Consider the following 11,632-nt stretch of genomic DNA (forward strand, 5'->3'; position numbering starts at 1 on the left):
AAAAGTTGAACCATAGTTTTTTTATAAAAACTTTTGAATTTTTTTTGGTAATATCGCTTATTTCGATCTGTTTCGTCCGATTTCCACTTCGAGGTAAAATTCACATCAGACAATTTTTGAACGTGATGGACACGCCACGCCACGACACACCAACAATAATCCCGTGATAAATTGAAAAAGAAAAATTTATGTACATAAGATATAATCTACAAAATTAATATCAATTTGGAAAAGAAAAAAAAATCAACAATTATTAAAGCAATATTACAATAAAAGAAGATGTGGCCAAGAAATCTTACTTTGTAGAAACAAAATCAAATAGTGGGACACAATGTAATCCTTTATTTTTGTCGCCTCTTAACTTAATTTGACCCAAGTATCTTTCTCTTTCAACACAAGACCACACATAATTTGGCTCATATGATCGTCCATTTGGGTGTAAGTCTAATCACATGGATTCACCTCTATACAATTTTAAATATCTTAATTGTCATCACATATTTTTCTATTATATAGAGTGCTCAATCATACCCCTTTTAACAAGGGCTAAAAAACAAAAGTAAGCATGAAAACTTATAATGAGCACTTTAATGAATTTGTTATATGCTACATATAATGAATTTTAGTAGGTTATTGCATAAAATCATACTTATTTTATACACATGCATGTAAAAGTGTGTAAGTAAAGAATCAAACTCGAGTCAGCACAAATAGTCGATCAAAAGAAACCACGATCAAGAACAGTTCGTGCACATATATAATCAGAGCAAACAAGAAAACCGTAGTATAAGAAATTTAATATGAAATTTAATGAATTAACTGAAATAGAACACAAAACAATTGGAGGATAAATGATATTTATCCAATCAGTAGGAACAAGAGTTTACAAAACGATCAACAAGAAAATCAAACTACAGAGATTTTCTTAGACAAATCTCTCTCTCTCTCTCTCTCTCTCTCCACTACAGTAGGAACAAGAGTTTACAAAACGATCAACAAGAAAATCAAACTACAGAGATTTTCTTAGACAAATCTCTCTCTCTCTCTCTCTCTCTCTCTCTCTCTCTCTCTCTCTCTCTCTCTCTCTCTCTCTCTCTCTCTCTCTCTCCACTAACTAAGGACGACTACTCATCCTTTTATATCCTCCGAGAAGTTAGCTTCATCTCCAAGTTTTCAGCACGCGCGTCATGAGTGCCATATTCTCATGTGATCAATCATCCAGTGCATATACAATTAGTTACGTACATGATACTTCTCAAATTTCTTTATCATCACAACCACTTATCTTGATCAATTGATGATCAAATCCAACATACCATATGTAGCATTTAAAAACTAGTATATATAACTAAATATTAGTATCTTTATATATATATATATATATATATATATATATATATATATATATATATATATATATATATATTTTAGTAATAACTTACTACATTTTCTTGTTTGTATATGGATGTAGCCTATAATATATTAAGAAGATATGTGCCAAAAAAAAATCAATAATTGAAATACATTATTAGTTAGTAATAATTATAATAACGATTGGCAAATATATTAATTAGCAAGAAGCCAAATAGTTTGGCCTACGTGTCTCACATGAGTGTTGAAATTTGAGGAGATCACAAGAATAAGCATATGCCAAATTAAATTAATTTCGATTATTGTATACTTTATTAGAGAATTTGATTAGTAAAAGGAAACGACTTTTCCTTATATTCCACGTGAGCGGCACATGTTATTTGGAAAAGTAGTTGCACCCACTCCAACTATTACTAACGTGACAAAATTGAAAGGTGTGTGTAGTGTAGGACCCACATAGCATGCATCCTCTAAAATATTCAAGAAACCCGATAAGAGGGCGTGTTTGGTACTATTTTTTGCTTATTTGAAAACAGAAGCTAATAATTATAAATTAAACTTAGTTTTTGATGCTTCGTTTTAGAAGTTAGCGGTGTTTGCAAATACACTCGTAAATCAATTTAAATTGAAAAACAGGTTCACATGTGTATTTTATTTTACAACTTAAAGCAGTTTATTTTAAGAGAAGCAAAAGTATAAATTGATTTTTATTTTTACAAGCACCTGAAATAGATTATGAGAAAAAAAAGTCCATAATCTATTTCTACAATTTTTTGCAAATATCACCTTAATGTTACATTGTTGTAATTAGTTTCGTAAAGAATTATAACTGCGTTTATTTAGGTCAAATTGGTCTAAATTGACTGATTTACAAGTTTGAACCAATAATAAAACAATATTATAGTTTGAGTTTTGTGGAGAAATTTTATAGAATAATATTTAAAGAAACATACAAAATAAATTATTTACAAAATATCAAAAGGCTCGAAAGTTAAAACTGTCCAATTATAGTCTAAAAAAAAGAGAAAAAAAAAATCATAAATCAATTTTCAAAAAGTGGAATGAAAAGAAATAGTTCTAAAATTTGATTTTTTTTGGACAAGGCAATTGAAATAAGAAAATTAATTTTACTATTCACCTATAATTAGGACCGGCAATTGAGTTGGACCTAACCGAAGCCGATGGCTTAACTCGATTATATTTGAGTCGAACCTATTTTTTAGTAAGTCTGGTGAGTTTGAGCCATTTTATTAAACTCAATTTATTTATGAGCCCAACTCAAGTTTACTATAGCTCAACCCTAATAAGATCCCGACCGATTAAATTAATAATACAATATATAATATATTTATTATTTTAATAATATGGCTTAACATACAAGTTAAAACGGTATAAGGTTATTTTATTTTGTAAAAAAAAAGTCAAAAGTAAAAGGAAATAAGTTGTGGTTGTGGCAATAGGTAAAATAGGAAGCAAATGCAACGTACCCACCCAAACTCAATTGGAGAAAATTTATCACCGAATTTGAGAATACAAAACATTTCCAATAATAAGAGTTAGTAATGTTTTTTTACTTCTTTCAATATTGTCCGTAAGTTTTTCCATCAACTTGCAAATATTGTTTATGGTTTCTTTGGATTGACTTAAATTGAAATAAATCTTGTTTATCACTTATTATCATTGATTTTTTTTTTTACTCATCGCAGATTAGCAATTCTATATTAATGAGGCGACATAAATCGGAAGTCGAGCTTAAACTGAGGTCCAATGGTATGTGAACTTAAGCCTATAGTAACAAGGCCCAATAATATGTGAAATTGGGTCAACTCAAACTCGACTCACATGACCCGATTGTCAGCCCTACCTATAATATTAACATACATAATAAAAACGATACTATAATACAATTTTTTTTTTTGGAATTTTTGAAATTAAAATGGAATCAAAATTAAAATCTTATATTTATTTCAATTTCTATCTAAAAAATTTTGAAAATCAAAATTGTGGAATTGTAGAAAATATTATTCCACACTTAAAAAATCTTGAAACCCTAATAGTCAATAGTATTGATTATTGAAATCCAAATCTCAAATATAGAAAAATTCTATAGTCCAAACATGGCATATGAAAATATTACCACCACCACTTGTCTTATCTATTATGACAATTTCTTAAAAATAAAAATAAAGTAAAACCTAATAAGTAATAATGGTCCAACACTAATTAATATTTTTGCAAGAGTGCAGATAAAAAGCAAAACAGGCTATAACTCCCCCTCGTTAGGTGTACAAGGAAATTCATATATTATCTATATATAATATAAAAAGAGAATCTATGCCCTCAATGATTGACATGTGGCAAATTATGATGTCATTTGTCAAAATTGCTTAGTTGGAGTTCAATTGATTAGGTGGATTCTTCAATTGATTAGGTGGCATTTTTATTTATGGATGTTTTTAAGTTTTTTCCTATTTTACATTTACACAATCATTTAATAATTACCACATGTATATATATTATTTCCAAAGTTAATATTATATAAATTCGAAATAAATAAATCTTATTTATATTTTCAGTATTTCAAAATATATTTATTCAAATAAATTCATGAAACTCAATTTTTTTACGAATATTCAAATAATTTTCATAAAAAAAATATTTGTTTAAATACTAAAATATTAAAATAGAGCAATATGTTGTTTTTTTTTATTTTTAATTTTCAATATTTTAGAATATTCGAATATCCATTCCATTAAAAATAATAATGAAAAAATATTTTAGTTTTTAATTGAAGTATTTAATAAATATACACTATTTTTTTATATAATTTTTATTATACCGTATTTCAAATTAAAAATAATTATATTATTTAATAAATATGCAATGCACGGTGAATTAATTCTAAATGCATTAGTTGGTTGTATATTTGGAAAACACTATTTAATATATAATAATATCATCCGAATTATAGAACGAATTATATATTATATTTATTAATATGGAAACATAAATACGATCACAAGTCCATAAATAGATCTTATTCATACTACATCAACAATATACATATTAGATACAGATACACATACATACAACTACAACCCTGCACGAACGAAGCGGATGTAAACCCCCCACATTCGGCTGGGTTATTTATTTAAACTTTACCTAATGAAATATTAAATCACTAATATAAAGTAATCATTAATATTCCAAGATTCCTTCATATCATCTTTGATTGATTTAATTTATACTTTAATTCAAAATTGAATGGTAAAAAATAAAAATCGTATCTTTATATTTAATGTTCTTATATTGCAAGATTTTTTTTCCACAAGTTTTTTTTTTTTTTTGGTTGTTTCCAATATTTGTTTGATTTGATTTCATTTACTAAATCTTTTGAATTTTTAATTTTTCCATAGAATTAAGTTCATTTTCAATACTATATAAACCCCTCAATGTTCATTTCATTTTTTTCTACCACCATTCGATTACAAATTCACAATGTTCGTTTTATACAGTTTCATATTACATTTTTTTTATCATTTCTTATTAATTATTATAATTATATATGCATACTTTTATATTCATAATTATTTTTATATATACATATTAGTACTATTTGTATTTCTTTCTCTTGGGTTTTAATTTTAATATACTCTTTTTTTTCATGCAGTTTATTAAATAAAGTCGTGCGTACTTTATGAAGATAAAAAAAATTGTTTGCGCTCAGTCCAAACAATGTGTTCTTTGCAACGCGTATTTTGATCATAATTTCGATCCATGTATGTGCGTCTCATGTAGGGAATCAATCAAAGTTGTTCCACGCTCTGGATCTTGCATTGTATGTGGGATGACTGAAATGGAAGATTTCAAATCTTTCTTTTGTTGTGGGTTATGCGATGAAGCTTTTATACATGAACGATGTATTCCTACAAATCAGTGTTGGACCAATGAATCCACATGGAGGTGTGATTCATGTGATTGGTTATTTAATATGTGATAATCTCAATTTTGATGATGTTGAAGCGGTGGATAATTGCTCGATATGTTATTTTACAAAAATATTTACACGTTATGATATGCAAAAACTGGTACGTTATTTATTATATATATTTTTCTTATTCAAAAGATGCGTTTTAATGTGATTGTACTTTTATTAACAATTTTCATTTTAATTACGTTGTAGTATCTGCGCAAAACTTTCACCGAGACTGCTGGATTGGTTGCCAAGAAATATATCCATGTTGAATACGAAGAGGGTTCGTTGAATAAAATTAGTTTGTATGAAGCAAAAAATAAATCACGCGGGATATACCTCACAATTGGTTGGAGTTCGTTTTGTACATCGAATCATTTTATTATTGGCAATACATATTCGTTATCGTTCGACCCCATAAGAAATATAATAAAAGTTACGAACATAGAATAGTTTATTACATTTTGCAATTATGTTTGTTAGTTATTCTAATATTTTTATTTTCTATGTATTCATATCTTTATGGAGTATCCTAAATATAAATATTTTGATTTTGGTGCGATAATATATATTTTTATTAATTTTTGATACATCTATATATATTTGTTTTGTGTTTATAGATTGTTCCAACTGTATTATCAATTATTTATTATAACTTCAATTCAATGTGAATTGTCGTATACAATATGCAATTAATATTCTCGAGAAACATTATTTATAATTAATAATATACATATATATTAATGTGCATCAACAAGACCTATCAATATACATATATGATTGTACGGATTAATTGCCAATCACCCGGATATATGACTGACGTCATTACTCCACCCATTAGTGAAGCAATATATGTATAATAATAATAATAATAATAATAATAATAATAATAATAATAATAATAATAATAATAATAATAATAATAATAATAATAAAATATACGTGAAAAGAAATAACGCCATTGATTATATTTTTAGACTGTGAGAAAGCGTGTAGATTGTAGAATGATTGGTTACTATTTTTTAGGGTTGTAACTCGAGGTAATAACAGATAATGAGATAAATAGGGAGGGAAATTAGGAAGAACTTAGAGCAAAAAAAAATTAAAGGTATATATGGTATAACTATAAAAGAAACTTAAAAAATAAATAAAAACTAGAAATAATCTTTATCTATATATATAATATAAAAAGAGGATCTATGCCCTCAATGATTGACATGTGGCAAATGATGATGTCATATCTCCAAATTGCTTAGTTGGAGTTCAATTGATGATGTGGATTCATCAATTGATTAGTTGGCATTTTTATTTAGGTATGTTTTTAAGTTCTTTCCTATTTCACATTTGCATAATCACTAAATAATTACCACATATATATTATATTTCATGCATTCAATATTCTATAAATTTGAAAATATTATATTTTTTATAGTTTAATTTTCTGAAATATATTTTTTGAATTTAGTATGAATACTCTTTTTTTTTTATTATTATTATACCTATATATTTTTGAATTTAGTACTTTTTTAAATAATATTCAAAATATTTTAAATCTCACGTTTTAAATAAATTTAGAACACTCAAATTTTTATAATAATATATTTTCAAATTTAGTTTTCTTTTATAATAATATTAAAAAAATAAATTAAACAATATAATAATATTATTTTATAATTTTACATTAATTTTATTTTATTAATGCATTATCATATTATAAAGGAATAAATCATTCGTATTCGTATTGACTTATTAATATTAGTATTAGTATCAATATTAGTATTAATATTAGTATTATAATTGGTAATAGTATTAGTATTGACATTAATATTAGTATTAGTATTAGTATCAGTATGACTATTAATATTAGTATTATAATTGGTAATAGTATTAGTATTGACATTCATATTAGTATTACTATTACTATTAGTATTTGTATTAGTATTGGTGTATTATTATTAGCATTAAATATTTGTATTAGAATTGGCCTATTAATATTAGTATTAGTATTAGTAATCATATTAGTATTGGAGTATTAGTATTAATATTGGTATTCATATTATAATTGGCGTATTAGTATTAGTATTTGTATTCGTAGTAGTACTGGCCTATTAGTATTAGTATTAGTATTAGTATCAGTATTAGTATTAGTATTAGTATTAGTATTAGTATTAGTATTAGTATTAGTATTAGTATTAGTATTAGTATTAGTATTAGTATTAGTATTAGTATTAGTATTAGTATTAGTATTAGTATTAATATTATAATTAGTATTAGTATTAGTATTAGTATTAGTATTAGTATTAGTATTAGTATTAATATTATAATTAGTATTAGTATTAGTATTAGAATTAGTATTAATATTAGTATAAGTATTAATATTAGCATTATTATTAGTATTAGCATTAGTATTAGTATTAGAATTAATATTAACATTAGTATTAGTAATAATATTACTATTAGTATATGTATTATTATTACTATTGGTAGTAGTATTATTAGTGATGGTTTTAATATTAATATGAGAATTGGTATTAGTACTTTCAGTGTTGGTTTTAGTATTAGTAATAATAGTAGTTATTAGTGTCGTATTAGTGTTAATATTAGGGTGAAATAGTCAATTATATGCCGCAAATTGAGAGTTAAAAGTAAATATGAAATAAATATGTTTATCAACTCAGAATCGATCGATATAACTAATATTACTAGCAATGTTGTGTGCACGAAAGAAATTCAGCGAATATGAAGGTAAATACAAAAAATTGTGTATTTTGATACACATTTGTTTTTTTTTTGTGTATATTTAGTTTGCAATATTTACATTTTGTTCGCTCTTTATGCTAATTTTACTAGCGACTTCAATGAAGTTTTTGTTTATCCAAGGTATTTCAGTACAAATTGTATTGTCTTCCTTTACAATTTTAGATAATTTATGTTTTTGTAATGTGTATCTATGATTGCATATGAACAATAAAAAATGTGTAATGTTTACTCTCAAGGTATTATGTGTTATAGATGATGTCAATGCATGTTCTATAAAACACCACTTTTATTTTAAGATTCGAGTGAATTGAAAAAGATAGTTGTAACATTCTAAGTCAAATGATTTATCTTATTTTTTATGTCACAATTTTCTTATTTTATTTTATTATCATTTATTTTATTTGCACCAAAAGACGAAATATCTAGCCCACAGGGTCTCCATCTCTTGGTCCGACAAGTATTTGGTGGAAGAATGCAAATTCATGGAGACTCAACGGCCCGATAGGGTAGCCGGCTTGGAACTGGTCCCACAAGAAACCAACCCTCATTGGAATTGAGATTCCTACACTGCGGTTGTTATGATTCGATTCGAAGACCTTGCACCAACTTACCATATAAGAACCAGTTGAGTTATACCCACGCGGGACATTTTGTTTATATAATGGAAATTGTTTTTTTGTGTGTTTTTTTATTTATATTGTATTATATATCGATTATTCAAAGTTTTCGATAAATTTTCTTAATCAATTTCTTTCTTTTCAATTGTTCAAAGTTTTCGATAAATTTTTCTGTAAAATTGATCCCGTGCATCGCACGGGTGAATTACTAGTTTACATATAAAAGTCAAAAAATCCACATCCATTTAAAATATAGCGTAAATTACAAAAATCCCCCTAAACTTAGATTAAATTACAAAAACCACTCCACCTATTCGTAATTACGAAAAACCACCTGAGATTTGTTTTTGTTCGTACACCAATCCCCTTAGGCCTCGTTTGGTTGCCAAGATAAGATTATCCAAGATAAGATTAAATAGTTTAATGAAACTCAATTATATTGTTGGATAGATCCAATAAAAAAACATGTTTGGAAGGCATATATAACCTCATGATAACATAATATTTGCGGGTCAATCTAACAAATTATTGAGAATACAAAACATCAAATAAAATCCAATTATTTAGTTAATTATAAATAATCTCTCCAACCAAACGAGGCCTTACAGTGTGACTTTTCACGGATTATTTTTGATTCAAGGGAATAGACTTGACACAAATTCAAATATTTTCTTTTATTACTCACGTATTTAACAAAAGGTATAATAGACTGTACACATTTTCTGTAAAAAAACTCGATCAACAGTTAATCAGAGGGGGGTTTTGGTTATTACGAATAGGTTGGGGTATTTTCATTATTTAGCTTAAGTTCAGGGGCGTTTTTGTAATTTACCCCAAAATATATAATTAATTAACACATTAAATAAAAAATAGAAAAAAAAAAAAAAATCTTTTCCTCGTTGAATCCAATTCATTTCGAATTTCCGATAATAATATCTCTCACTATCCTAATAAGGAAAAGTGGGGAAAGAGGGGTTTTCCTCTCTCTCTCTCTAAACCTAACATTTCATTCTCTCTTTCTCTCTCCTCAAAACCAGACCCGGAAGAAAGAAAAAAAAACCCATTTCGTATATGGAGTTTTTGGACACAAAGGACCCTTGTTTCGTTATAGACGATACCCTTCTCGACTTCACTCTCGAAGACGAAGAAGTCCACAAAACCTTCTCCGAAGGCGGCGGCGCCGCCGCCGCCGCCGGCGTTTCTGTTTCTTCATCTTCTTCTTCCTTGGAATCCTCCAACCCAGCGGCGGCGTCGGCGGCGGTGTTTAGCCACGAGGCTCGAAACGGCTTGTTTCCTGTAAGTTTGCTCTACGTGTAAAACTCGAACAAGATTTAAAAAAAAAAGAAAAAAAAAGCCGGCCGAGAAATTGTCTTATGAGTCGGTGCGACTCGGTCGATTTTTGAGTCGACTCGGGCGAGTTGTGATTGGTTGTCTTTTCGTGTTTTTTTTTTGCTTAATTAGTAATTACGATTATGATTGTGATTAGTGTTGAAAGATTTTGCGTGGACTAATTTGCCCCTTGGAGGATTATTTAATTGGGTGATTAAAATCGTAATTGGAATTGGTAGCTTTAAAATAAAATGTGACAAATGCGCACTGAGCTTATTATTTGTTTTACTTTTTTTTTTTAATCTTTTAATATTTGATTTTAGAAAAGAATAAAAAAAAAAAACAATAACTAGGAAATATTCTTTTACATGTGTCCACTTGCAAATTGCCCATGTCTGAATATTTTGACTTTTATTGCACTAGAAAACATCCGATCCTTATCATGGTACTCACCCCAATTGACATTATTTTATTGAGCAATAATAACTATTAAATTAAATGTGCAACCCAAAAATTTGAAATTTTGAAGAAACACAATTTTTTAAAAATTTTAATTGACCATTATTAGTGAGTGGACTCATAATCGTTTCAACTGTACAACCGAGTTATGACCGAGTCACGCACGCAAGACTCAATTCGAACATTTGGGTGTTGTAAAGTTTTAATCTTTCTTCATCTAAACGCCTCTCTGAAGGAGTTCTTGAACTGAGTCAACTGAGTTGACTCGGTGCTTAATTTGCACGTGTTCTTACCGAGTCATGTCCTCGTGTGTATGCAGGAGTTTGTGGAGGAGGAACTGGAATGGTTATCCAACAAGGAGGCTTTTCCGGCGGTGGAAACTTGCTTCGGCATCTTATCCGACAATCCGGAACTCATCTCCAGTCACAAGAGCCCCGTTTCCGTGCTCGAAAACAGCACAACAAACAATTACACCACCGCTTTGAGCTGCTTCGAGCATCTCAAAGTTCCGGTCAACTTCCCGGTGCGCGCACGGAGCAAGCGGCGGCGGCGGACCAGGCGGTCTTGCTCCGGAGATCCGCCACTTCAGCACCACCGGCCCCTCTCGGTCGAGAACAAGTCGAAGGTGAAAAGTAGCTGCGGCGGCAACAGCGGCGGTGGTGGTGATAATATGGGGAGAAGGTGCTTGCACTGCCAGGCGGACCGAACCCCGCAGTGGCGGGCCGGGCCCATGGGCCCGAAGACCCTATGCAATGCTTGTGGGGTCCGCTATAAGTCGGGGCGTTTGCTACCGGAGTACCGCCCTGCGAATAGTCCGACCTTCTCGAGCAATTTGCACTCGAATTCGCATAGGAAGGTGGTCGAGATGAGAAAGCAGAAGCATGTGGAGGTTGGAGGAGGAATTGTTGGTGGGCCCGGGTAACGAGGTTTTGTGGATAGAGGGTTTAGGGTAGTGCGGTGAGGAGTTTCCGTTTTCTTCTCTATTTAGTGTTGCGCCATAGTTAGAGATTAGGTTTTGGAACTCGTTTCCAAGGCTTGTTGTAATGGTTTTAGATTGTTAGTGAAGCTAAATCGATTTTCTTTTAATATCGGAATGGAATGGATTAGGGAATTTTGACTTGAA

The 11,632-nt window shown here is 29.0% G+C and overlaps 1 protein-coding gene and 1 long non-coding RNA gene across 2 annotated transcripts; both read left to right on the top strand.

Moving 5' to 3' along the window:
• Nucleotides 1-6,356: 6,356 nt before the first annotated feature.
• LOC148768998 (uncharacterized) lies at nt 6,357-8,866 on the top strand. Its single transcript, XR_016031993.1, has 2 exons — nt 6,357-6,657; nt 8,518-8,866. It is a non-coding gene; the product is annotated as an uncharacterized LOC148768998 (long non-coding RNA).
• Nucleotides 8,867-9,615: 749 nt separating this feature from the next.
• Nucleotides 9,616-11,632, top strand: LOC105950400 (GATA transcription factor 1). The gene is made up of 2 exons (XM_012973751.2): nt 9,616-10,017; nt 10,829-11,632. The coding sequence occupies exons 1-2, from the start codon at nt 9,793-9,795 to the stop codon at nt 11,429-11,431; spliced, it is 828 nt and encodes a 275-aa protein (XP_012829205.1). The 5' UTR covers nt 9,616-9,792; the 3' UTR covers nt 11,432-11,632.

The sequence above is a fragment of the Erythranthe guttata genome, chromosome 7, assembly GCF_056151865.1.
Source record: "Erythranthe guttata isolate IM_541 chromosome 7, IM_541, whole genome shotgun sequence".
Taxonomy (NCBI): Eukaryota; Viridiplantae; Streptophyta; class Magnoliopsida; order Lamiales; family Phrymaceae; genus Erythranthe; species Erythranthe guttata.

Bases quoted from the DNA above. Each gene is read 5' to 3' on its own strand.
- LOC105950400 (XM_012973751.2), top strand. From the start codon at position 9,793: ATGGAGTTTTTGGACACAAAGGACCCTTGTTTCGTTATAGACGATACC. The intron at 10,018-10,828 runs GTAAGTTTGCTC...GTGTGTATGCAG, and splicing joins CTCGAAACGGCTTGTTTCCT to GAGTTTGTGGAGGAGGAACT.